This window comes from Ochotona princeps, chromosome 17 (assembly GCF_030435755.1).
Source record: "Ochotona princeps isolate mOchPri1 chromosome 17, mOchPri1.hap1, whole genome shotgun sequence".
NCBI classification, from domain to species: Eukaryota; Metazoa; Chordata; class Mammalia; order Lagomorpha; family Ochotonidae; genus Ochotona; species Ochotona princeps.
The window spans coordinates 1451018-1477434 of NC_080848.1; the positions used below are offsets into that span (position 1 = coordinate 1451018).

At 65.5% G+C, this 26417-nt stretch overlaps 1 protein-coding gene across 2 annotated transcripts; it reads left to right on the top strand.

Moving 5' to 3' along the window:
* The first annotated feature begins 15585 nt into the window (after positions 1–15585).
* Positions 15586–20679, top strand: CBX4 (chromobox 4). Of its 2 annotated transcripts, XM_058675887.1 has the most exons (5): positions 15586–15865; positions 15997–16040; positions 17117–17182; positions 18963–19029; positions 19204–20679. In XM_058675887.1, exons 1-5 carry the CDS (start codon positions 15797–15799, stop codon positions 20644–20646), a joined length of 1689 nt encoding a protein of 562 aa, XP_058531870.1. In that variant the 5' UTR covers positions 15586–15796; the 3' UTR covers positions 20647–20679. The 2 variants fall into 2 exon arrangements, with proteins under 2 accessions (XP_058531870.1, XP_058531871.1); XM_058675888.1 differs by lacking the exons at positions 15586–15865; positions 15997–16040; positions 17117–17182 and adding an exon at positions 17283–17815.
* Positions 20680–26417: the final 5738 nt, after the last annotated feature.

Genomic DNA, 26417 nt, shown 5'->3' on the forward strand with positions numbered 1-26417 from the left:
CCTGCGCCCAGGCCCGACCACACTGGGCCGTAAATGACCCCCGACCAGCTGTGCGGTCCTGTGCTGCCAGGGCTACAGGGACACAGCAGGAAGGGGGTGGGATCCAGAAGGAGCCGCTCAACGCAGGACCTGGGTGTCGCCACATCGCGCCCCCACCTCGGCTGCCCAGGACGGAGGCCTGGGGCACAGATGTGGGACTGGGCCTCTGCCCCACAGCAGCGGCCGGGAGCAAAGCACTGCCCCAGAAATGCTGACACGCCGCCTTCACGCGGGGCTAAATAAAAGCCTTTGTCATCCCTCTGGGCCCGGCGCTGTAGCGCAGTAGGCTAATTTTTCTGGCTGCAGCACTGGCATACCGATTAGGCATTGGTTTGTGTCCTGGCTGCTCCATTTCCAATCCGGCTCCCTGCCAATAATCTAAGAACACAGCAGAAAATGACCCAAATGCTCGGGCCCCTGCACCCACATGGGGGACCCAGAAGAAACTCCCGGCTCTGGTCAGACCCACTTCCAACCATGGAGGCCATTTGGAGAGGGAACCAGCAAGTGGAGGATCTCCTGGCCTCTCCTGTTTCCTGGAACTCTGCCTTTCCAGTAAGACCTTTAAAAATAAATCTTTAAAATCTGTTCTGAGCCCGGCGGTGTGGCCTAGCGGCTAAAGTCCTCGCCTTGAATGCCCCGGGATCCCATATGGGCGCCGGTTCTAATCCCGGCGGCTCCACTTCCCATCCAGCTCCCTGCTTGTGGCCTGGGAAAGCAGTCGAGGACGGCCCAGAGCCTTGGGACCCTGCACCCGCGTGGGAGACCTGGAAGAGCTCCTGGCTCCTGGCTTCAGATTCGTGCAGCTCCAGCCTTTGTGGCTGCTTAGGGAATGAACCATCAGATGTAAGGTCTTCCTCTCTGTCTCTGCTCTCTCTAACTTTGCCATCTGTGGTGCCAGCATCCCATACGGTTGGCTGGTGTAAGTGCCGGCTGTTCCACTTCTGATCCAATTCCCTGCGGATGCACCTAGAAAAGCAGTAGAAGGGGCCCCTTCAGCCACTGGGAGACCTAAACCAAGCTCCTGGTTCCTGGCTTCGAAACGGCCCAGTTCCAGTTGTTGTGGCCACCAGGGGAGTGACCCAACAGAATGTTCCCCCCCCTCTAGAACTCACACTTGCAAGTGAAATAAATAAAATCCTGGGCTCCTGCCACTCACACTGGTGACAGGTGGAGCCCCGGGTTCCTGTGGCGCTCCGGAATCAGAACAGTTTGCACTGTGGTTGCTCTGTTTCCCATCCAGCTCTTGGCTTATCGTCCGGGAAAGCAGTGCGGGACGGTCCACATGCTTGGGCCCCTGGGCTGGATGGCGTTCAGGATCCTGGCTTCAGCCTGGCCCGTCGGGAGCACTGCACGTGTGCCCTAAGATGGCGCTGAGACCTCTCCTCCCTCCGGAGCTTGGCGGTACACAGGTTTCAGGAAGTGCCTTCTGATTGGCCCGTAGCTGCATGCTTAGCGCGTGTGCTACGTGTGATCAGAGCCATGATTGGCGTGCCTGCCGCGTGCATCGGTGACCTTTAAGCTGATTGGACTAGGATTGTATTTAGTAGTGGGGGTTTCAGGAAGAAGGGGGCCAGGACAGGAAGACGGAGATGGACGGACGGACTGAGACGGAGGCCAGACTACGACTGGGACGGACGGACGGACGGACGGACAGAAGACTAGGGGTGACGAGGAGGTTGGGAATGAAGCAGAGACAAACGGGAGGAAAAGGGAGAAGTCGAGTCGACCGGCTGGGAAACGGACTGGTTGGAAGAATAAAGTGCCTCAAGATATAGAGCCTGGAGTGTCGGGTGAATTCTTCTGCGGGACGGAAGACCCCCTGGCCCAGCTCTGGTCGTGTGGCCATTAGGGGAGTGAACCCTACCGTCCCCCCTCTCTGTAAATCTGCCTTTCCAATAACGATTAATTTAAAGAAGAAGGAAGAAGGCAAGAGAGGACGCCAGTCAGTCACACAGGGTCCTGTGCCATTTTACCAGAAGGCCCAACCCTCCCAGGCACACTGACCAGGGGCGTGGGGCCCGTTGCTGAGTGACGCTGGGCCTGGTCAGGAGGAACGCAGCCACGTCCTGCCCAACTGGACCGGCAGGTGCCTCCACTGAGGAAGCGCCCAACCCTAACCCTAACCCAGCAGGACTTGGCGTGGCCTCTGGCCGTCCAGGGAAAGCATCTGGCCTTGTGGTCAGCGGTCCTGTTTGCTGCGCATTTCAGGCATTCCTGCAGATAGAGTCACCCACGGGGCCTGCCAGGGACCACAGGGACACCAGGGAAACGGCAGGTGCGGCCCTGGCGTCTGGAATTTACAGGGGCGTGGGGAAGATAAGGCACGCAGGGGTGCACACACTGCTCGCTGCTGGGAGCAGGTGGAGAAGCACCAGTCAGGCTGGGGACCCTGGTGTTGGCAAGGCCGGTGGGGAGGGCCTCACAGAGCTGGGGACCCCAGCGCTCGCCAGGCCGTGGGGCACGGGGCTGATGGAGCTGGGAACCCCAGTGTTGGTTGGGACAGGGGGCTCACAGAGCTGAGCACCCCGGTGCTGGCCAGGCTCAAGGGGTTGGGTCAACAGAGTAGACAGTGGAATGTGAGGCCGATACATCCTTGCCTGGGCCTCAACTTTGCTCACCTGTCAAGTAGGGCTAAGATTAAGCCTCAGAGGTATGCAGCTGAGCAGGCAGCGGCCGGTAGGTGGGAGCTCCCGGTTCCCGGTTCCAGCCTGGCCCTGGCTGGTGAGGCCATCCCGGGAGCGAAGCAGCAGAGAGAAGAGCTCTCTGTGCCTTTCTTTATAATGCCACCTTTCAAACAAACAAATGAATTAATCTTTCTTAAAAAGATTGAGCCCTGGGCTCCCAGCTCATGAGCTTAGACCCAGCCCTGCCCGGCCCAGCATGGTGTCGTCTCCTTCCACCTCCCCCCTGGAGGGACTGGCCCATGCAAGCAGGAAGACACCCCCCAGACAGCGGGGTCCTGGGGCAGAGTTGGGCCGAGGGGTTCAGGGAGGCTGGAAGCGGCCACCACCAGTGCGGACGGGGAGGCCGAGATGGACCCAGGCAGCTCCTGGCAGAGGACTCTGCAGCCATGCCCCGGGCATCCCCTCAACCAGCACCTATGCCGTGGTCATGCAGGGCCGCCCCGTGAAGTGTATGGACAAGCATTCCTGACACACGTTAGTATCTGAATTGGAAAGTGGGGTGGGTGGCAGCCACCTGCCCCGGGTAAGGAGGGGAGGAGGGACGAGCTCCGGGCTGCCTGGGCTGGGACCTGGCGGGGCGGCCCAGCCAGGAGCTGCCAACCTGCCGTCTTCAGGCTGGGCTGGCATCACACGGCACACAACTCCACAACAGATGGCACCTGTGGGAGTCACACGCCATCTAAAGTGCTTGTTTCCACTTCTGCTGGTTCTGTCTGGAGATCTCTGAGTGACACTAGGCAGGACAGCCCCTGCTGCCCACGTGCCCCTGACATCCTCAGAGCCGGCCTGAGGCTAGAACGGTGACAGTGCAGACCACGGCCTGGCATGCTCAGCACGACCCGCAGCCAGCGTCCAGTGGGTCTGGCTCTCCCCGTTCCACAGAGAGAGCAGGACATGGGACTTGCCCACCAGGACCAGGCTGAAGTGGCAGGCCCATCCCTGGGGCGCCCAGGCAGGGTGCCAGGCCTTGCAGTTGCTTTGTTCCATCTGCCCAAGGCTTCTGACAGCTCCTGCCAAGGCACCAAGAACATGGGCTCTGTTCTCCTTGTCTGCCTCTTACCCAGGGGCCGCTTGTGCTGGAGTTTAGGGCCCACCCCACCCAGGAGGACCCCAGTTCGGGATTCCTAGCCCTGAGACACCTGCAAAGGCCGCACCTGGGATTTGTGGCAGACAGGCGACATGAGGGGGGCGTGGCAGACAGGCACCCGAGGGGGCTGTGGTAGACGGACGAGGGGACCGTGGTGGGCAGGTGCCCGAGGGGGCTGTGGTGGAGGCTGTGGGTGGACAGGCGACGGAGGGGGCTGTGGAGGACAAGTGACCGAGGGGAACCGTGGCGGGCAGGTGCCCGAGGGGGCTGTGGTGGAGGGGACCGTGGCGGGCAGGTGCCCGAGGGGGCTGTGGTGGAGGGGACCGTGGCGGGCAGGTGCCCGAGGGGACCGTGGTGGGCAGGTGCCCGAAGGGGTTGTGGTGGAGGGGACCGTGGCGGGCAGGTGCCCGAGGGCGGCAGACCAGCACTCCCCTGCCCCATCCATGCCCTCAGACCGCAAGCTTTCCCCTGCTCCTGGGCCTGGGGACCCCTTCTCTCTCTTCACCGTTTTGGGGGTGACCACCCGTGGAGGTGATGTGGTCCTTTCTGCTCCGTTTTATTAAACATAGTCCTTTCACTTTTTCTTTTTTTAAAAAAACTTACTTATTTTTTATTGAAAACTCAGATTTACAGAGAGAAGGAGAGATAGAGAGGAAGATCTTCCATCCGCTGATTCACTCCCCAAGTCGCCACAACAGCTGGAGCTGAGCCGATCCAAAGCCAAGAGCCAGGAACTTCCTCCAGGTCTCCCACGCGGGTGCAGGGTCCCAAGGCTTTGGGCCGTCCTTGACTGTTTTCCCAGGCCACAGGCAGGGAGCTGGATGGGAAGTGGAGCAGCTGGGATGCAAACTGGCCCCCATATGGGATCCTGGCACATGCAAGGCAAGGACTTTAACCACTAGGCTACCATGTTGGACCCAATCCATTCACTCGTTACAAAGATTTTATTTGTTTGAAAGTCAGAATTACAGAAAGAGAGGGAGAGAGTGAGGGAGTTTGTCCATCCATTGCCACAGGCAAGTCATGAGCTAGTGTAAAGCCAGGAGCCAGGAGCTTCAGCCGGGTCTCCCACGTGGATGCAAGGGGCCTAAGAACCTGTGCCGCCCTCCACAGCCTCCCCAGGTCATTAGCAGGAAGTGGATCAGTGAAACAGGTGGGGCTTGAACCAGCACCCATACGGAATGCCGGTAGTGCGGTCAGTGGCTAAAGCCACTGCACCACAATGACGGCACCTGTATTTACTTTTCAAATTAAAAAAATGATCATAACTGTACTTATGCATTTGAAAGAGAGAGAGATCTGGTGCCAGCTTACTCACTCTCCCAACTTCCTGCCACAGCCAGGGCTGGGCCGGGCTGAAGCCAGGAGCCTGGAGTTCCATCCGGGTCTCCCAGGTGGGTGGTCGCCTGCTGGCTCCTGGGGTACACCTCAGCAAGGAGAGTGAAGTTGGGATTGAACCCAGGCCCGCTGAGACAGGACGCAGGGTTCCAAGCTGCACCTTGGCCACCCAAAGCTCACGCCCCCATGTTGCATCTGTTTAGGATTCTTGCAATGTCTCCTCTGCAGCTCCCGGCAAGGGATGTCAGCGCGTGCCTGCATTTGCAACTGACACTTGGGATAAAGAGACAGAACCTTGCGTGCTATCCACCCGGTGGTGTAAGGGCTGACCTCCCACACTCGGTGAGCCCCGGATGAGCCCCTAACTGTCAGCAGCATCTCCTCGCTCAGGCCGGCCTCCGATCGGCAGCCACTCAGACGCGAGTGTGGGTCCAGGGCGTGCAACGTCAGAGCACAGGCTCATGTGCCGGCTGCCCCGCTTTCTGGGCAACTCCTGCTAATGCTCTCCCCAGGAGGCAGTGGGGACAGCCTGGGGAGACCTGGCTGGAGTTCCAGGCTCCTGGCTTCAGCCTGGCCCTGCCTCAGTGTCACTAACACTTGGGGAATGGACCACAGGTGGGAGATCTCCCTCTGTGTCACTCTGGCTTTCGAATACATAAATTAATCTTTTTCTTTCAGTGAATCAAACACAAAGATTCATTAGCGCCTTCATCTAAGTTTCCCCATAAAATCAAAGTGAAACAAGGAAGAATTAGGTGAACATTCATTTGCTCTGAAGACCTCAGCGACTCCCCAGAGCGCCCATTCTGGAACCAACTGTCCTGGCTGCCACTCCACACACCTCCACGCCTGCAACAGCATTGACTCTGCCGGTCACTCCAGCCCAGAGCAGGAAACAACAGGGAGACCTGAGTGCCTGCCCAGGTCCCTCCACAGCCGACTCCACAACCCCACAACACCACCCCTGAACACGCAGGAGGACGCTCCGGCACTAAGCTCTCAGCCCACCGGCGGTTTGTGACGTACCTGTGTGGCTGCTCTGGGCTGCAGGAGCCGAAGTGTTCCACGGCAGGGCAGCACTGGCATGGCGTTGGTTCAGGGAGTCCCACTTGTCTCTGAGGCTGAGCTGTTGCATGCCAAGCATCAGTCAGCCCACGCCGGCTCAGGTGCCTGCTCTGCTGCCTCCAGTCCGGTGTCCCACTAATGCACAACCCAGGAGGCGGCAGGTGTCAGATCAAGTGTGCAAGTCCCTGCCACCTGCCACTGGCGTGGGGACCTGCAGGGAGCTGGAGGCTGCTGCCTTCATGACAGCCCAACCCTGGCTGCTGCAGCCATCCGGGGAGCGAAGCAGCAGGTGCGTGATGGCGCTCCCGGTATCGCCTTGTCTTTTAAAGAAAGACACAAGCAGATGTTTGCTTTAAAAAAGAGGAGGGAGAAGTGGTGGAAGAGCTAAGGGGCTGTGTGCATCAGGGAGACCGCTGGGGGTCAGCTCATGGGAAAGGTCACATCCGAGCCAAGAAAGGACCAACAGGAGAGAACAAGGCAAACAGTGTGAGGAGCAGGGGCCAGCCAGGGCCACAGCTGGCTCAACAGTCCTGGGGCCATAGCATGCCCACAGGCAGGGCAGGGCTTGGGAGAGAAGCTCAGGGGAACCGGGGTAGGTGGGGGATTGGCTCCCTCCAGCAAGTGAATGAACTTGGGCCTAGAATGTCACAGTAGCAGGTGAGATAGCTAAGAAGCCAAGCTAGCCTGGCTACCTCTGCCAGCAGGGCCGCTGCCAGCCAGGGTGCTGTATGCCCAGCTCCTGCCTGTCTCTGCAGCCCTGACCGGCCATGCCCTGAGAGGCCTGTGGGGCAGAGCCCCTGAGTCGCAGCCACCCTGGCGTGGGGCTCACAGCCACTGGCGGCGATGGTAGGGCTGACCCTTCAAGGTTGGCACCCGAGGCTCAGCCAACTAGGCAGTTGGGAGCTCCGGCGTGCCTATGCAGGGGCTGAGAAGAGTGGCAGGAGGGGAGGGCACACTCCCACCCGGGAGGGGCAGCTGAGGGTGCCAGGCACCCCACGGGGAGCTCTGCCGTTCCCCAGATGCCCATGAGCCCTTGGCTCTGCTCTGGCCACGTTTGCCTGGCATGTTGGCAAGAGCTGTACAGCTGCCAAAGGACCATCGCCAGGGTCCCCCCAACAGGGACCACAGTGCTCAACAGGATGAGTAAGGATCCACAGCCTGGGGGGAGGGAGGCCAGGGTGCCTTGTAGCAAGCATCAGGCACATATGCCAAGCTCAGCTCTCCCAGCCTGCAGGGTCTTGGAGGGGCTCCACCTGCTCCTGGAGTTTTCAGACTCGTGTGTCCCTGGGAGGACAGGGGCTCTGGCTGACTCTCGGCACGATTCCCCCAGCACCCCCTGGCCTCCGCCTGCTGGCCCCACGCTCTGCAGAGCAGGGCTGAGGCGGCTGCTCGGAGGCCGACAGCCATGGCTGCTGGGGCCTGCCTGTTCAATACATCGACAGCTTCACCTTGGCAACCTGGAGTCGTCTCCCTGCGAGGGCAGGCAGCCACCTCGTGCTGTCGCTTGGGCTTTAAAGACACATGTGCAGAGACCCCCAACCTACCCCCTGCCCTCAACAAACGGCACAGCAGGAACGGAGCTGGGACTCCCTACCCCAATCTAACCCCCATCCCCACTTCTACCCTGCAGTGAAGGGGCTCCTCCTGCACATCCCCGCCCCCAGGCCCAGAAACCATACAGCAAACCACTGGGGTTGCAAAAGGGGTTCAACTTTTCTGCATCATCCCCCAGGGGACAGGGCTGGGGCGGGGGGGCTCTGCAGCCTGGGAGGGTCTGTGTGCAGCGGAAAACCACTGGTGTGCATGGCTGCTAATCAGCTTGCTAATGAGCAACATGAAAGACCAGGGCGGCCCACTCAGCATTGCTGGGAGGCAGGGCCCAGGAGCCCGTGCTCACTGCTCTGACCACCAGAGCCAGAGCGTGGCTTCGGGCAGACAGCGGCAGGTGCCTAGGTCTGGTAGAGCCACAGGACAGGCCCGGCTCCCACGACCCGGGAAAGGATCCGGGAGCCTACGGCGCAGGCGTGGGCTCCCATCCGGGCCGTGTGGGGGAAGCAGGCAGGAGGTGGGCTCGGTGCGGGGAGGATGTACTTGGGTCAGTATGGAGGACCTGTACAGCCTTAGCAGCTCCTTCAAACCCAGCACTCCCACAGCCCTGGCCTCTGCGGTCCCTCGTTCCTGGTGTTTAGGCAGAAAAAGCAGAGCGTGGGAATCACCAATGAATGAGAGAGAGAGAGAGAGAGAGAGAACCTTTCTCCCAGGGGGCGGCTCCTCCTTCACTGCCATTTCTTTCCATCTGCGGCCTGGGTGGGGGTGGGGGACACCAGGCGGCCTGTTAACCTCCGGGTCCGGCGAGTGAAGCCACACAAACCGGCCCATTAGAATCATTACTGTCAAGCCACAGGGCAATCTGCCTGCTGACACAGGCCAGGCGGCGAGGCAGGGCCGGCGCTGGGCCCACGGAAGGGGACTCCTCGCAGCAGCACGGGCAGAAAGGCGGGCCTTGTGTTCCTGCCCAGCCTCCCCTGCGCCCACAGCACCAGGCTGGCCCATAGAAGGGGACCCGGGCACAGCAGCAGGTGCCCTACCCACTCCTGACCCCCCAGCAAGTTGCTCCCCAGGGTGGGACCACAGGCCACGGCTAAAGATTCCAACAGCATGGACACAGAGCCCCTTGGGGGCACAGCTGCCCCTGAGGGGCACAGGCTGCCCTGGCCACCCACTTCCTGTGCCAGGGGGCCAGCATCCTGCTCCCTGGTCAGATCCTCAGTCATGTACCTGGGAGTCAGCCAGTGCCAGCACGAGCACCTGGGTCCCTGGCACCGACGGGAGATACCCGGATGGGGTCCTGGGCTGTTGTAGGCATTTAGCAGGTGAACCAGGGGATACAATCTCCGTGTGTGTGCACTCCCCTTCCCCTTACTCTGGCTTTCAAGCGGACAGACAAGGGCCTAGCTGAATTCGGCATCGGTGTGCATCCTGCATGGGAGTCCCTGAGCTCTGCTTTTTATCCAGCTCCCTGCTGATGTGCCTGTGGGGGTCTCCACATGGAAGACCAGGATGGAGTGTGGTGATCTGGCTCTGGCCTGCCTGCCCCAGCCCCGGCTGCTGCAGCCACCGGGGAAGGAGTCAGAGCATGGAGGATGTCTCCATCCCTCACTGCCGCTCTGCCCTTAACAAATGTAAATCAATTAACCAAGTAATTGTTTAAAGGAAAGGAAAGATGCCACCTCTATCGTAGTGCCTGGATTCGCTGGCTGGCCCTTAGCTGCAGCTCCCAGCTGAGGCACACTCTGAGGCAGTCACAGAGGGTCCCCATGGACTTGCGGATCCTGCCGCTGGACTGAGCCCACCCAGTCACTGTGTGCGTGAATATGTCATGGGTCTCACTGCCTCACAGACTTGCAAGATGATTAAACTGGCAGAGGGCTAGCATGATGGCAATGCAAGCTAACCCTCCGCTTGTGGTGCCAGCAACCCACACAGGCCCCTGTTCATGTCCCAGCCCCTCTATTTCCCATCCAGCTCCCCGCTTATGGTCCAAGTCCTGGGGACCCTGCACTCCTGGAGGAAACCTGGGAGAAGCTCCTGGCTCCTGGGTTCAGATCAGCCCAGCTCCAGCCACTGCGGCCGTCTGGGGAGTGAACCAGCAGATGGCTCACTTCGTAAATCTTTCAGATAAAGATAAATCCTTCTTTTAAAATTATAAGTTTAGGGGCCCGGCGGCGTGGCCTAGCGGCTAAAGTCCTTGCCTTGAAAGCCCCGGGATCCCATATGGGCGCCGGTTCTAATCCCGGCAGCTCCACTTCCCATCCAGCTCCCTGCTTGTGGCCTGGGAAAGCAGTCGAGGACGACCCAATGCATTGGGACCCTGCACCCGCGTGGCAGACCCGGAAGAGGTTCCAGGTTCCCGGCTTCGGATCGGCGCGCACTGGCCCGTTGCGGCTCACTTGGGGAGTGAAACATCAGACGGAAGATCTTCCTCTCTGTCTCTCCTCCTCTCTGTATATCTGGCTGTAATAAAATGAATAAATCTTTAAAAAAAATTTATAAGTTTAATGGAACACATTCTTTATCGGAATTTTAAAAAATGAATCATTTAAAGAAAATCCTAGGCAGAGGAGCTAGTCTCGGCCTGGCGTGGCCTCCTGGCTGCAGCCGGCTGGGGGTGGGGGTGAAGGCTGAGCCCCAGGCCACTGCAGCCTGTCTCTTCCAGCCACTTCTGTCGGAGCCCCCCAGACTGCAGACTCAAGTTCCCTAGCACTTCACCCTCAGCAATGGAGCCCCTAGGACACAGCCACCTGGTTGTCGTGGCCACAGGCCAGGGGCCTGGGATCCTCCCCTCCTCGGGGCTGCGGAACCCCGGAGCCCCCAGCCAGCAGCGGACCCGAGGTTCAGAGTTCCCCCCCGCCGGGAGCCGGCCACCACCCGCGGCTGCTCGAGGGAGGGGGCGGACGGAGGTGTGCGGGAGGCAGAGCCTGCGGGACGCCGCGCGCCAGCCTCCCCAACCGCGGCCGGACCCCGGCGCTGCCCGCGGACGCGCAGCCTCCGCGCCCTCTAGGGGAGGGCGGCGCCAGTGCGACTTCTGGGCGACCCTGCCCGGTACCCCCAGACCGAAGGGCGCAGGACCCAGGGGGGACCCCAAGAGTCCTCAGGACCCACCCCGAGAGACATCGCTCCCAAGAAGCTAGGGAGGCGGCTTGTGGTCCCATTTGGGGTACCCTGCCGAGGTGGGATGTTAGGGGTCACCCACGCATGTCCGGATTCGGGGGTGGAGGGAGGATTGGGGCGATTGGTGGGAAGCACTGTGGCAGCCCCCCACCCCGTGACCTCGTCGTCGGCATCAGGGTGGGGCCGAGTCCCGCGGCGGCAGCGGACTGGGCTCCGGAAGTGTCCGCGGCCGGGCTCGGCGCAGACCACAGGGGAACTTGGGGGGAGCCCGAGGCGTTCCCGCCGCCACCCCGGCCTCCGCAGCGCCGGGCCTCGCTGCGCTCTGGCTGGGCCCTGCCGGCCGCCATGGCGCTGCCGCGGGATCCCCGAGCCCCCGCTGCGGCCGAGCCGCGGCCCCGCGAGGACGCCCTCCCCCAGGTGTCCGGCGGGGCCCGCCGCGCTCCCGCCCCTGGGGATCGATCGGGCGGCGGGCGACGCGCGCCCGCGGCTCCCGCGCCTCGGCCCCCTCCCCCGCTCGGGCTGCGCAGGACGCGGCCTCCCAGCCGCCTGGCGCTTCCCAACCGCGGCCAGCTTGGGCTCCCGGCCAGCGGGGGCGGCGGGCACGCACCAGGCCCTTCTGCCCCGGAGACTGGGGAGAAGGGGACGAGGGCGAGCCCCGGCGGGGCCCCCTTTCTTCTCGCATCCACCCCCACCCCGCCAAATACCCTCAAGGGCGCGCGTTTAACCCTCGGCGCGCCGCGAGGCCCGGCGCGAGGGGGACGCGGAGAGGGCTGGGGGGGGCGTCGCGCTTCGGCTGAGACCCACATCGGGGTCCTCCGAGCGGTTTTCCTCTCATTCCCGGGCCTGCAGCAGCAGCTCTCGGTCGGAAACAGAAAGAAAGAGATCTGCCCTGTGTGTGGGCCCCGCTGGGTTTGGGGGTGGGGGGGCCGGGGGCGCTACGGGGACACCGGGAGAAAAACGCAGGGGCGGGCGTGAAGGGGCGAACCTCGCAGGCCCGAGGGAGCCGCGGGGGAGACCTTGGGCAAACGAAACCCAAATAAAAAACACACAGTTGGCCGCGGCGGTGTGAGCGCGCGGCGACGGCGGCGGCGGCGGGCGGTGCAAGCGGCTCCAAAGATCATACTTGAAATATGGATCCCGAGGGCGCCCAGCTCCAGGCCGGCGGAGCCTGGCGACGGAGCGCGGGGCGGGGGCCGGGTGGGCTCCGCCGGGCGCGCCTGGCGACGCGGTCCGGACGGTGGGGGGGTGGGCCGGCAGGCAGCGAGCGAGGCTGCCCGGCCGGCCCCGGCGCCGCGACCCCGGCGTGCCGCAATGCGGAGGCGCGGCCCTGCGCGGGGCCCCGAGGGCTGCCCGGGCCCTGCCAAAGGGCCACGGCGTCGCGGCGCTCCAGGCCCACCTGGGGATCCGCCCAGGAGGGAGCGAGGGGGTGTGTTGGGGACTTGGCCGCCCGAGTCAAAACTGCCCTTCGCGAATCGTGTGACAAAGAACAGAAACATGGGCGTGGGGACACTGCGGCGGGCGGTAGAGGGGCCGCCGTGCAGGGCTCCCGCACCAGCCCCCTCCAGCACACGCGCGCGCGCGCACCCGTGCGCAGTCCCACCAGGTCGGCTCGCAAGCCCACTGGAAACGCAGCGTCGCAAGCCCCGGGCAGCGGGCATCGGCAGCCCTCTCCCCTCGCCGCTGCCCACACCAGGGAAGAGCCCGCCGAAGCGCAGGCGGCAGGGGTCGGCGCGGTCAGGGCGGCCCCTTCGACCACCGAGGTGCCCTGGGCTCTGCTCCTCGCGGCCCGGGCGGCTCCACCAGGCAGCGACCAGCTCCGGCTCCATGGCCGCGAGCGGCAGTGACCGGTCCGGGGCGTGCATCCTGGGAGAGAAGTGCCTCTCCCGAGAGCCACCGTAACACCACGCGTGACAAAGCTGCTGGCTTTTCCACGGTCCCTTCCCTCAGCCCCCTCCCGTCCCCAAGCGAGCCTCGGCTGGTCGCAGCCGCAGGGCCGCTCCTCTCTTGGGGCCCCTGAGGGCCCTTGGGGCCACACAATGGGCAGTGCCCCCGGAGGGCTCCCGCCTTCCCGCAGGGCAGAGTGCTGACCCTGCCCAGTGTGTAAGGGGGCGCCGCTCTCAGCGTCCCCGTGGGGGCTCTGGGTGTCCCTGGTCCGAGGCAGGGGCCCCGGTCAGAGGTCCTGGGAACTCGGGGTTCAGGGCCATCCTCTCCTGCTGTCCCTTAGCCCTAGGGCTCAGCACGAGGGAGTGGGGTGACGGGAAGGCCGAAGAGGCAGCTTCTGCGGAAGGCACTGATGGGTGCCTGGAGGGGGGGGGCGTCCAGGGACACCCACGTCCTGCGTCGGGCGGGAGCCGAGGCCATCCCGCCTCTTCCCTGCGGCCCCTTCGAACTTCTAGAGACCTGCGCTCCCTCCCCACACCCCCCAGCACCCTGACTGGGTGAGGGCTGGTGCAGGGTCGGGGTGGTGGGGTGCTGCCTGCCCTCCCCAAGGAGAGGCAGAAGAGAGCGTGCGGCTGGGCTCCCTGGGGCTCGGACCCTCCAGAAGGTCCGCAGGGGTGCGGCCTCTTTCCAATTCCTCCTGCCTCCATCCAGGCAGCTCCGGAAAAGCTCGGCCGCGCTCCCCTTCCACCCCAGCCCAGCGGCAAGCCCAGCCCCGCTCCGGCGCCACCTCGCCGTCGGGGCAACGGCTCCCACCGCGCGGCCCCCAGGATCCGGGGCTTGGGCACCCCAGGAGCCTGGCCCGGGCGAGCTCAGCCGCGGCCAGCGCAGTCCGACGCCCCTGGCGGTGGAGAGGCTACAGCGACGCCGGCACGCCCGGGGTGCCCCCCGACCTGGACGCCGCGGGGTCACCCAGGGCAGACTTTCCTGGAGGGAGTTTTCGAATCCAGGGACGGGGCGGACTGGTGTCGGGAAGCTCAGCCCCTTCCCGGACCAGAGGACTGGCGGGACCAACCAGCGGGCGGGCTGCTTGGGGGACGGGCCTGGGGGGGACCCTCTTCTTCCGGCAATTACCCGCCCTGGGCAAGAAAGTCGGAAAACCCAAACACTCCGGGAGAAGCCTCTTCTCTGTGACGCTCCCCTCCCCATAACCCGGCGTGCTCCCAGCTAGCAGGCAGGCCGCCCCCAACACACACTGAGGGCACTCCTGGTCGGAGGTCGGGCGCTGCACACCCAACCTCTCCAGGAGCCGCCCCCAGCCCACCCCAGGGGCCCCACGGGCTCCGGTAGTCGCGGGAGCCGCGCGGTGGCCGTGGAGTGGTGGCACGGCTCTAGTGCCCTGGTCGTCTGCAGCCTTCTCCGGCTTCCTGGGAGCCGCGTGCCGCGCAGCAGCCCCCGGCTTTCGCGCCCGCGCCTCCTGGCCTCGGCCTCCCCGTTGCGCCCACCCAACGGGGCGTCCCCGCCCGGCTCTGCGGGCGGGGGGGGGGCTCTCTGGCGGCCCTTGTGAGCTCCACTCCCGCTGGGCTTGGGCTTTTTCTCCTCTGTGGACGCTCAGCCAAGGCATTGCGCAAACTTCCGGCTCTCTGTCCCTCAAGGGCCCGGAGCTGGGGGCCGGGCCGCGCGCCCCTGGCCCTCCCGTGCAGGCCGCCGTGCCCGGTCCAGGGCCCCTCGCTCGGCCCCGACCCGACGAGCTCGCGGCCTTCGGAGGCCGCGTGGGGCGCAGCAGCTCCCCCAGCCGGACACTGGAGCCGCACGCCGGAACGCGCCGTCTGCCCGCCGGAGGTGCTAAACTTCACACCGCCCGGCCCGAGGGTCTCGGCTCGGACCAGAGAGCACCGACGCCTGGAGAAAGCGCGGGCCTGCCCAGCTCCGGCGCTCGTCTCTCGGCCCTGTCCGCTCCCTCGCTGGAGAGCCCTTCCGGGACTCCCACCAAGCCCCCTCGGGGGCCCTGCGCGCCCGGCGAAGGCGGTGTCTTCTCTCAGTCCTCCGCCCTACTTGGCCCTGGGGCGGCTGGAAAACCGGACCTGCGTCTGCCGCCTGGCCAGCGCAAAAACAGAGCCGTCTAGGACGCGGGCGGGGTCCGCTCGGAGCCCGTCCCGGAGAGGCTCTGGGGCGCGGGGCCCCAGGGACAGAAGGCTCCCCGGCCTCCATCCCGGCCTCCCTCGAGCTCTGGTCGCACCCAGTCCTCCGCCTTCTCCGCCGTCCTAAACGCCCACGTTTTCGGGGATGGGGCGGAGCGGCCGGGCTCGTCGGGTGGGGGCCCGAGTGCCCCCCGCCCCAATCCCGCCATCTGCCGGTGCTGTCCGAGCCACGCGTGACACAACTCGGGTTCAGCGGCAGAGTGTGCAGAAAGCCTGCGTGGCCCCCGGCAGAGATCCCCGAACGTGAGACGGGCCGGGGTGTGTGTGGCAGAGGGGAGAGGGGCGACGGCCCGGGGCGCGGGGTCGCCGCCGATGTGGCCACCGGCTCCGCGCCCCAAACCCCGCGCAGGGCCCGGGCCGGCGCACCTCTCCGGCCCTGCGCCCGGCGCCCGGTGCCCGCTCCGGCTCGCGTCTCCAGGCTCGCAGATCCCTCCCCCTGCACCTCCCCGTCCCCTCCCCCTCCGCCCCCGGCCCTGGCTGCCTCCCCGCCGCCCGGGGCCTCCGGTAGGCCCGGCTGCGCCAATCGGCGGCGCGGCCCGCCCCCTGACGCCGCGCTGGGCCCGGCCAGGCCCCGCCCGCCGACGTCCGGGATTTGCATGAGTTCTTGTGCAGCCGCGGCCCGGGCTCAGTTGTCTGAGCGAGCGCGAGCTGGGAGCCGGCGCGGGCAGCGGCGGGCAGCGGCGGGCAGCGGCGGGCCGGCCGGGCTGTGCAGGGCGATCGGCGGCGGCGCGGGCCGCGCCTGGACCGGGGCGGCAGCCGGGCGCCGGCGGGAGCCAGCAGCGTGTGCAGCCGCGCCAGCCGCCCGCGCCCCGGCGCGCTCCGGCTCGGCCATGGAGCTGCCAGCTGTTGGCGAGCACGTCTTCGCGGTGGAGAGCATCGAGAAGAAGCGGATCCGCAAGGTGGGGCGGCGCGGGGGCGGCGCGGGAGCGGGAGCGGGGCCCGGCGGCCGGCGCTGGCGGCGCGGAGGGGGTGGGGAGGCTGCGGGCCGGGGATCCCGCGGAAGCTGACGGAGTGCGGTCTCTCCCCGCAGGGCAGAGTGGAGTATCTGGTGAAATGGAGAGGCTGGTCCCCCAAGTAAGTGGCTGCGGGGGTGGGGGGTGGGGGTGCGGGACCCGCAGCGCTGGGGGGCGGGGGGAGCGCGCGGGAGGCGGGGTGGAGGTGGGGTGGAGGGAGGAGGGGGTGGGGAAGCCGGTGGCAGGCACTGGGGAGCCGCGCCGCCGAGCCGAGCCCGGCGCCCTGGGTTGTGCTCCGCTCTTCGGGAAATGCCATCACTAATTTATGCGCTAAAAGGGGCCGGAGGAGCGCAGAGCCGCGGGGCGAGCCGGGGAGGCCGGCGGAGGGAGGGAGGGCGCAGGCACGGACTGCTGTGCGGCAGAAAATGGCTCCTTTCCCCTTTCCCTCCACCGAACGGCTCCATATTGCAAAACCAAAAAAAAAAAAAAATTAAAAAGCGACGAAAATGCAATTGTGTGCCTCCTCCCTCCTGGTGGTGCAGGGACAGAGGGGAAAGGCAGGAAGCGTTGGGGACCGGCACTGCGGCGCTTTTGGTGGAGATTTCTTTTAATTTGCAATGCGAAGGCACCGGATGGAGACACACGCAGGCACACGCACACAGACACACGCGCGCGCGTGCGCGCGCCTACACGGGAAGAGACACATTTTTGTGTAGCTGAGTATTTGGGGGGGTGTCTGCGTGGCCGTGACAGCGGGGTGCGAGGGGGCGGGCCGTCCGTGATCGGATTAGGGGTCGGAGAGAGAGGGGGAGCCCCCTCGGAGGCAAGGGCTGGCGAAGCAGCAGGGGGACTGCGACTTGGCCCGCAGATCTGCTGGCGAGCAGAAAGGCTTTGGAACATGTCGCAGTAACAGGCTTAAAATTCTTGACAACTGCGAAATCAACTGTTAGTTTCATTTTTCCGTCACCCCCCCATCTTCCTGTCCTTGCTTGTTTATTTTGGCTTGGGGAGGGGGTGCATCAGGGGCTGTGTCCGGCCTGTAGGCTTGTTGGATCGTGCACCCTGCACATCCACAGCCAGATCGCTTTCGGTTCCAGCAGGCAGAGCAGGGCCTGGCCGCGGCCCTCCCGGAGGCCGCCGAGCTGGCTCGCGGGGGGGTGGGTTCACACCGTGTCCTCCTCCCTTTTCCCTTGCAAGATATAACACGTGGGAACCCGAGGAGAACATCCTGGACCCGCGGCTGCTGATCGCCTTCCAAAACAGGTGAGCGTCCCTCTGCAGTCGCCGCCGCCGCAGCGGCCCTGGGGACCGGAGCGGGCAGTGGGCGGCGAGCGGCGGGCAGCGGCCCTGGGGACCCGGGCGGGCGGCGGGCAGCGGGTGCGCACCCCCAGCCCCGGGCCCCGCGCGCGCCAGCAGGCTGCGACCTCGGCTGCTCCCTCCCGCGTCCTTGGCGGTGGGGGCGGGGCGCGGCCGGGGAAGGCCAGGCGGGTGTTTTGGGGGAGCTGCGGGAAAGACGCGTGTGGGTGGCCCTGCAGCTGCTGGGGAGAGTTCGGGGGCTGCGCCAGGCTCTGGCCGCCGCCCCCCCACCCCCTGCAGCGCGGCCGTGGAGCCCCACCCCCGGCCTAGGTGTTGCTTTCCGGAGCCACCGGGCGCTTGGCACCGGTACCTCGTGGGGCAGCTCGGAGGGAGCTGGCATTGTGAAACCGGCGGGACGTCACAGAGCTGAACTTAACCTGTTACGGGCTGGAGAGAAGTTGACAGGGCCTGCAGCGCCCACCTCCCGCGCAGCCCAGGGAGTCAGGCACCCCTCCTGCCCCGCCCACCCGGGCCATCTCGGGGGAGGGGACAGAGAGTGCGTGGCCCCGGGGTGGAGGGGGGCCTCCTCCGAGGGACGGGGTGCGCACGGGTGCTTGTCACGCCGCAGCTGCTGCCGCTGGATCGGCCGCCCGTGGCCGCACTGCTGGAAGGGGGAAGGGCGCGCCCTGGGCGCTCGGCCACCCGCGGCCTTGCGTCCCTCCCCGCCCCCCCCTCTATTTTGCGTTATTTCCTGTGGCGCGCTTGGCGCTCAGACTGTAAACTCTGGACTCCTCGGGGCCCGGCGGCGGGGAAGTGGCTCTCCCGCGACGCAGCGGGGCGCCAGGCGGGGAGCCCGCTGCGACTCCACCTGGGAGGTCCCCACCCTGCAACCCTGTCGGCGGCTGATGCCATGTTGCATAATGGGTCCCTGGAGAATTCAAAACGCAGGCTGTTGCAATGCCACGCAACTTCGCAGTCAGGCCGCGGCCCAGCCTCGGGGCCTGGTGGGGCTCCCCTGAGCTGGCCCCGGGGCGGCGGGGAGCCCTGGGAGTGGCGTCTGGGGGAGGAGGGAGACCGGTCTCTGGATTGGTGAACGGGCTGCAACTTTGGCGAGCTCCGGAGAGGCGGGGGGGGGGGGGGGGTTGCGCAGGGCATGGGGGTCGCTGGCTTCGCGTGATCCCGGCCGCTCTCCGGCTGGCGGCTCCGGGGATCTGCACCCTTACGCACACACTTGATGAATAATTGGGGAACCTGGGCGGCTCCGGAGCTTCTCCGTGCGGCCCCCGCCCCGCCCACCTGCTCGCTGGGGCCCGAGCAGGTCCACCAGGTGCCTGGGAGCCCGGCCCCAGCCCCCAGCCCCTAATTGGCTCTTTTGCCGCAGTGTAAACAAGGATACAGCCCCTCCCCCTGCTTAGTGCCCGGCCGGTAGGATCCGCGCGCCCTGCCCGCTGCCTGCCGCACTCGTTATCAGAATCTTAATGAGGTCGTTAGCATCCCCGGTTTGTGAGGGGAGGGACCAGGCCGCGCGCACCTCCTCTGGGCCCGCTGCACCGGTCCAGGTCCGACCACCCGGTCCCGAGCGGCCACCTCCCGTCACCTGGGGCAGAAAGGAGTCCATGTCCGCGACTGGACGCCCCCGCCCCCCGGGCTGGTGCAAATTGGCGCTTGGGGCGGGCCAAGGGGCGGGGGCGAGGAGGACAGGTGCCCCCAAGGCTGACGCCAGGGCCCCGTGTGCGCCCTCCCCCAGGGAACGGCAGGAGCAGCTCATGGGCTACCGGAAGAGAGGCCCGAAGCCCAAGCCGCTGGTGGTACAGGTGAGCCCTGGTGGCCCCCAGGCTGGGGAGGGTCCCCCAGCGCTCCGCCTACTAGAACCTCTCCAAGATGGGGGGAGGTGGGGGTGGGCCCCCCACAGCTTGCTCCCTGCATGCTGCGGGCCGGCCTCCCGCCCCCTCTCATGCCCAGCGCCGTTCCCCCGCCGCCCCCTCCAGGTCCCGACCTTCGCCCGCCGCTCCAACGTGCTGACCGGCCTGCAGGACTCCTCGGCAGACAACCGCGCCAAGCTGGAGCTGGGCGCGCAGGGCAAGGGCCAGGGCCACCAGTACGAGCTCAACAGCAAGAAGCACCACCCGTACCAGCCGCACAGCAAGGAGCGGGCGGGCAAGCCGCCGCCGCCGGGCAAGGGCAGCAAGTACTACTACCAGCTCAACAGCAAGAAACACCACCCCTACCAGCCGGACCCCAAAATGTACGAGCTGCAGTACCAGGGCGGCCACAAGGAGGCGCCCAGCCCCGCCTGCCCGGACCTGGGCGCCAAGGGCCACGCGCCGGACAAGTGGGCGCACGGCGCGGGGGCCAAGGGCTACCTGGGGGCCGTGAAGCCCCTGGCCGGCGGCGCCGCGGGCAAAGGCGCGGAGAAGGGGCCCCCCAACGGCATGGCGCCGGCCCCCAAGGACGGGGTCGCGGGCAACGGCATCGGGGGCAAGATGAAGATTGTCAAGAACAAGAACAAGAACGGGCGCATCGTCATCGTGATGAGCAAGTACATGGAGAACGGCATGCAGGCGGCCAAGGTCAAGTCCGGCGAGGCGGCCGAGGCCGGCGCGCGCTCCCCGGGCCACAAGAAGCGCGGCGCCGCCGCCGAGGACCGCCACGCGCCCGCGGACAGGACCTTCAAAAAGGCAGCCGTCTCCGAGGACAAGAAGGCCGAGGCGCCCTGCAAGAGGCGGGGCGGCGACGAGGAGGCGGCGGCGGTGGCTGCGCCGGCGCCCGAGCCCGGCAACCCGCAGGCCCAGGACGCCGCCGGCCCCCGCAAGCTGTCCCCCGGCAAGGAGGCCTTCGGGGAGCAGCCCCTGCAGCTCACCACCAAGCCCGACCTGCTGGCCTGGGACCCGGCGCGCGGCGCGCACCCGGCGCCGCTCCACCCGCACCACCATCACCACCACCACCATCACCACCACCACCACCACCACGCCGTGGGCCTCAACCTGGCGCACGCGCGCAAGCGCTGCCTCTCCGAGACCCACGGCGAGCGCGAGCCTGGCAAGAAGCGGCTCACGGCGCGCAGCATCAGCACCCCCACGTGCCTCGGGGGCAGCCCCGGCGCCGAGCGCCCGGACGCGCCGCCCGCCGTCGCCGCCGCCGCCCTCCCGCAGCCCGAGGTCATCCTGTTGGACTCGGACCTGGACGAGCCCATTGACTTGCGCTGCGTCAAGACGCGCGGCGAAGCCGGGGAGCCGCCCAACTCCTTGCTGGTAAAGCCCGAAGCGCCCGCGCCCGCGCCGGCCCCCGCGGCCCAGAGGCCTCCTGCCGGCGCCCTGGACGAGCCCGCGGAGGCGCTGAGCGAGTTCAAACCCTTTTTTGGGAATATAATTATCACCGACGTCACCGCGAACTGCCTCACCGTCACCTTCAAGGAGTATGTGACGGTGTAGCCGGGAAGGAGGCTCCGACCGCCAGGACCCCGGCCCGCCTCCTTCGCCTTCCACTCGGTGCCTGCGGGACTCGGCCGCGGACTGGGCGCGCGGGCCGGGCGCAGAGGTCTAGTATTATATTTTAACCGTGCTAACGTGTCCAGTGCTGACCCCTGCCCGTTTGTACGTGGTGTTAATATGGAAACGTTTTGTTTGAGCTCAGAAAGCCCGACCCCTCCCTCTTTAGGGCCGAGAAATATAAATATATATATATTTATTTGTAGGTATTTATATATGGAAATATAAAAGCCTAGATTTATGGAGTCTCCTCTAGATTACGTTATATTCTATATCAGACTATTTCTGTTCCGCCTTTTTCGCCCTCCGTTCAGTATTTCGGTAGATTCCAGTCCTTCACCCGGTGCAGGAAATGCACTACCGGTAACCTTGGTATATATTTTTTGATACCGTACACATCCATGTGGTGTTTCTATGTGCAAAAAGATTTAAAAAACTTTTGTTAAGAGGTTAAAGGAGCTCTGTGGAAACAGCTGCTACTAGAAAAAAATGTCTAAAACTATAAGCTTCCACGTATTACCTGCTTGAATGTAAATATTAAATGGAGATGTTGAAGGTGCATTTTCGCCCTTGGAGACGGACGTCGGGGTTCGGGGAGGCTGCCAGACCCTCTTCTCTCTCCCCCTCTCCCGTGGTAGCCGGGGCGCGCGCCAGCGTTCACGGGAGGGTGACCCCATTCCCATGGGGGGGGGGAGCTCTGAGCTCCCTGCAGGTCCCGGGGCTGTGTGGCCCGTGCGCGGTGCCCATGGCCTTGGCCACGTCCGACCAGCCCGGGGGAGCCGGGGGCGCGCGGTGAGCCGCGGAGCTGGGCAGGGCCGGGCAGCCGCCTCGACCTTCGTCCTGCGCCCCCGGCGCGCCACACCCCCAGGCGCAGGCCCTGGCCGGGTGAGGAAGTTCCCAGCTCGTAATCCCCGCCTGGTAGGGCAGGTTCCGCGGGCAGGAGACCTCCACCCACCCTCTCGGCTCTCGCACGGGCGTCCCTCGCTGGCATCCCCGACCGCGCCCGCCTGCCCGCCCCGCGGAGGAAGCCGCCGAGGCGCTCTCTGCCAGGCGCTCTCCCCGGAAACCACCAGGCCAGAGGCCCCGAGCGACCCGAGGCGCTGGGAGCGCGGCCCGGCTGGGGAGGGCGGCGGGGCAGGTGGGGGGAGCTTCCTGTGAGATATGCCTGGAAGAGGCGCTGGCCGCGCGAGCAAAGCCTGGCACCCTCGCGTCCTTAGGGGTCGGCGGGCTGGCACTCGGCGTCTGCCTCTTAGGGTTGCAAGGTCGTGGCTCTGGGTGTTGCGGGCGAGGAAGGGGTTAAAGGTCCGCAGAGGGGGCCTCAGCTCCCGGTTCGGCCTGGAAGCTGAAGCCTGGGTTGCGGCGGGGTGCGGTGGGGTGGCGTGGCGGGGCCGGCTTTCTGTGGACACAACAGCCGGGGTGGGTGGCCCCGGGGCTCTGCGGTGCGACGCGCGCGCTTCCCCGGACCTAGAGCCCACGCAGGGTCTGGTGGGTGGGGGCCTGGGCGGAAGAGGTCTCGGCGGTTCAGGGTAGTGGAGAGGTGACCGGGGTGCCCGGGAAGAGCTGGAGCCCGGGAGGGCGGCGCCGGAGGGCGCTCCGAGTGGACAGTGTTGGCTGCAGGCCACGGGTGCTGCCGGTGGGGGAGGGGAGCGCGGCCAGGGAGGGGAGGCGGGCAAGGAAGTTCTTTCAGAAAAAAAGAAAAGAAAAAGAAAACAACAAGGATTGGGAGTATCTAGCCTTGCCTTCCCCCCCATCACCCCAGCCCCCTTCCTGAGTGCAACACGCCCCGCCCCCTTAGTGTCTGTACCTCCCGCCCCGCCCAGCCCTACTAGGGTGTGCTTGCTGCTGCTGCGTGGCCTCCTGCTGGGCCCTAGAACCAGGCCTGTCCTTCATGGCCTGGCACACAGAGCCCCTGCCAGGCGGACACGGGGCTCCCATGCCCCTGGGGGTGGGAAGGGAGCCCCTTCTTCAGGCCTGGGCTGGCGTGTGGCACGCCCCCTGACCAGGGAGACTGTTCCACTGCCAAACTTGCAGAGGGTGGTCCTGTGCAGGTGGGGCAGGCCTGGAGTCAGGGCCTTTGGAGGCTGGCTGGCAGGAGGGTCGGTCCTGGACACAACCTGGGGCCTGTGACCAGAAGGAAGACAGCCAAGCAGACGCCCCGGGGCTGCTGGACGCCCAGCATGGTGTCCCCTGAGGAATAGGGGCCTGCCAGGGGCTCCTTGAGTGGGCCTCTGCGACACTGGAGCCCCCCGGGGGGAATCTGCTGGGCACACAGCTTGTCTGGGGTCCAGGGGTCATGGCTGACCTTGCAGGGAGACAGGCCCCTGTGGCTCCTCCCTGGGCCTGGCTCACACGGGCCTTTGAAGGAGCCAAGGCTGGGGGCCAGGGGCCCTGTGGGAACACAGGGCTGTGAGTGGGGACAGGCCAGCCCCGCAGGGTGGCCTGCTGGCACCGCACCCTTTGGCTCTTCACCTGTGACAGGAGCTGGCTCTTCATGCTGCACACCAGCAAAGCCAAGCTACTACTGGGGCCAGGGGAGTGGAGCTCACCCAGACTGGTGGGTCCATCCCCCAGAAGGCAAGCCACTAGCACCACTTGCTTCTACTGCTACTGTCTCCAAGATGCAGATTGAACTCTTCCATCCACGGCTTCACTCCCCCAGATGGCTGTGTCTGAACCCAGGAGCCGCAGCTCCACGCATGTGGTGGCAGGATCCAGCCACTTGGGCACGGCCGCAGATGTCGGGGGGGGGGGGCTTGTCCCACTGTGTCACACACCCGCCCAATGTATCCGCTTGTTAGAAGGGGTGCATTGGTCTACGGCCACACCACCCTGAACGCGCCTGATCTCCTCTGATCTCAGAAGCTGAGCAGGCTCGGGCCTGGTTAGGACTTGGATGGGAGAAACGGTGCATTGTGGGGGCAAGCCATTCCCGTGCCCCCCACCAGAGCCCGTGGGTTGGAGTACCAGCTGGGGCAGTAGTGCCAGTCAGCCACCTGGACACCCGCCCTGGGTCCCCTGCTTCTGGCCCAGCCAGGCCACTGCGGTTGACTTTCTCTTTGTGTGTCCCTCTCAAATGAGAAGGTGGCAGAAAGCGATGCATGGGTCACAGTGTGCCTGCTCTCGGCTTGGAACCTGCCTTTTTTGCCTGTACATTCTCTTGGGTCAGTGTGGCCAGCCCCACTCCACTCCCAGGGGGGGGAGTCCCTGGCAGTGTGGCCCGGCTGCTGGCTCAGAGCGAATGTGCTTGCTCTAGGCCCTGTGGCTCTCACCTGGGAGCCAAGCTCAGGTGGTGGGCAGTCTGGGAGATCTGGGCCCTTGATGCCCCCTGGACTTCTGAGCTGTGGCATCTCCCACTCCCACCAGCCTGGAACCTGGGGCACACAGCAGGAGTAGGGCAGGGCCAGCATGGAGTCCACCCTCCTGGGCAGTGCCCTTGGGGTGACCCCATCCTGCCAGTGAGGACAGACCAATGCCCTGGGCACTTCTGGAAGCCTCCCTAAACACTCGCCCGGGGCCTTCTTCCACCATGGGATATCAACGCGCTGTGCCAGCACCCTCTGCCCTCCTTCCCCTGGCTGCATCGGGCCCTGCCGTGGACCTGGGGCCTCCAGTGTGCCTCAGAGGACCACACTGGAACAGGACTGTGCTCCAACCTTGAGCAGCCCCTGGCCTGGGCTCCCTGCTGCAGCTGAGCAGCAGGAAGTCGTCCTGAGGCCCATCTGTCTGGACACAAGTGTCTTTTTCCCGTGGCCGGTTCCCTGAGAACCCACCCCTCCCCGGCCCCATGGTGGCCGGCCATTGCATCTTCTGGCGACAGCCGATGCTGGCTGGCTGCACACTTCTCACCTGCTCCACGTAGCCCCCCGGGACACTCCAGCCCTCCGGGAGCTGGAGGGCTTGAGGAAGCTGCCCCGGATCTGCCTCCAGGGCCCTACCATCAGAAGCTGGCTCAGTCTCCATCCTTCCTGAAGTTGTTCTGGATGATTCCGGACTTCCCAGGGCCTGCTCTGGCCAGCCTAAGGTGCTCACTGGTCTCAGCCCCCACTCTGTCCACCACTCCTGAGCCAGCTGCAGGCTGTAGCGTGCACATGTGTCAGCCAGGCACGGCCCTCCCACCTCTGCCTGTGCACATATATGTGTGCACAGGGGAAGGAGGCCTTGGCACTGGCCAGCCAGTCCTGCACAGCAGGCCCTTCTCATGGGCCACACACGGAGGACCCAGCAAGGGGCAGGCACCTGCACTTCCCACACCAAAGGTGGGGTGCTGCCACACCTCCCCCCCGCTCCCACCTGAAGCACGTGGAAAGATTTCCAGAGCCTCCAGCTAATTCCGTAGCAATAGAAGTGGGGGGCCGACCCTAAGGATAATCCTGCGGGGAATTCCAGGAAACCTTCATTTCCGCATTTGGCCGAGGGGTACCTGTGTGCGCGCCGCACCTCCCCCGGAGTGCCAGGCTCACCAGCAGCTCAGAATGGCAGAGAACTTGTCCTGGCCGAGCTGTGTGGCATGGGCAAGGTCACACACGTGGTCAGAGCGCCTCCGACTTGGCCCTGCTCGGTACGTACTTCTCCGACCTGACTATCCGCGAGTTTTCCAGTCTCCACTGGGCCAGTGGGGTATCTGTGAACACGTATGTGCCTGCCTGCACGTGAGTGGCAGCGTGCACGCACAGCCGCGGGACGCTGCGGCCCTCTGGCCACAGCTAGCATCCCATCCTGCCAACAACTGGCCCTGCGTCCTTTCAACCTGCGCCAGGTATCATGTAAACCTCCCAGGATTTCCTCCCTTTCCTGTTTCATCTGAAAAATTCTTGGCTAATTCCACGGTGTCTGGTTTCTCATTGTTTCTCTGCTCTCAGGAGGTGGCTTTGGGAAACCACATCTCAGACTCTTGGTCGTCCAAAATGACACCGGCTCAGTGCTCACCCGCACTGCCAGGGGAGGAGCAGAGCCCTCACCACCCGGCGTGCGAGAAAGGTCAGGGGTCAGGAGGTGGCCTCAGCTGCTGGGTTAGCCCCCAGGTCCCTTAAGGTAACAGCATGAGTGTGTCCCCCGTTCTTGACCAGGATAGGCACAGTCTGAGTGGGGGGCGCAAAAGGCCAGCCCTCCCCCTGCCGTGTGCCTGGGAGGAGGTAGGCTGGCACAGGCAGGCAGTGCAGGGGGCACGCCAGCAGGACCCCCGCCCCGTCCTGTGAGCAGTGGCCGGAGCCCTAATGGCGGCTTCCTGTTCTGTGCACGGTGCCCCCCAAGTCTCCAGCCTGGGAGAGGAAGTCAGGCCGGCGTGCTCCTCCCGGCCTCGGCTCGCAGGCAGCTTCCCTCTGTCTCCCCTCCTGGCGCTGGAAATTATTTATGTTTGCAAATTGCTTTTGACTCACATGAGTTATTCCTCCGGCCTGCCAACAGGTCTGGGGACGGGAGAAAGCTGCTGAGCCCGCGAGCCAAGAGACCCAAGGGAGCCGGAGGAGGGAGCAGCGGCCTGGAAGCCGAGTGCCTTGGGAAGGGGGTCCGGGCTCGGCTGCAGCTGCGGCAGAGGCCTCCTGGCCCAGGCAGGCTGGCCCCGGGGTTCTGATGTCCCCGGGCAAGGCAGAGGTCAACACGGCGCCTTGGAGCCGCCCAGCGCCGGCCCAGCGGGAAGGGCTGGCCAGGGGCCTCCATGCTTCTCCACTTCTGTCCTTGGCCACGCTGCCTTCCACGGACAGACACGGATGGAAACA

What these genes read in the sequence shown, in the direction of transcription:
- CBX4 (XM_058675887.1), top strand. Translation starts at nt 15,797, where the DNA reads ATGGAGCTGCCAGCTGTTGGCGAGCACGTCTTCGCGGTGGAGAGCATC. An exon ending in AGAAGAAGCGGATCCGCAAG is followed by an intron (nt 15,866 to 15,996) that starts GTGGGGCGGCGC and finishes CTCTCCCCGCAG; the next exon opens with GGCAGAGTGGAGTATCTGGT. An exon ending in TGGAGAGGCTGGTCCCCCAA is followed by an intron (nt 16,041 to 17,116) that starts GTAAGTGGCTGC and finishes TTCCCTTGCAAG; the next exon opens with ATATAACACGTGGGAACCCG.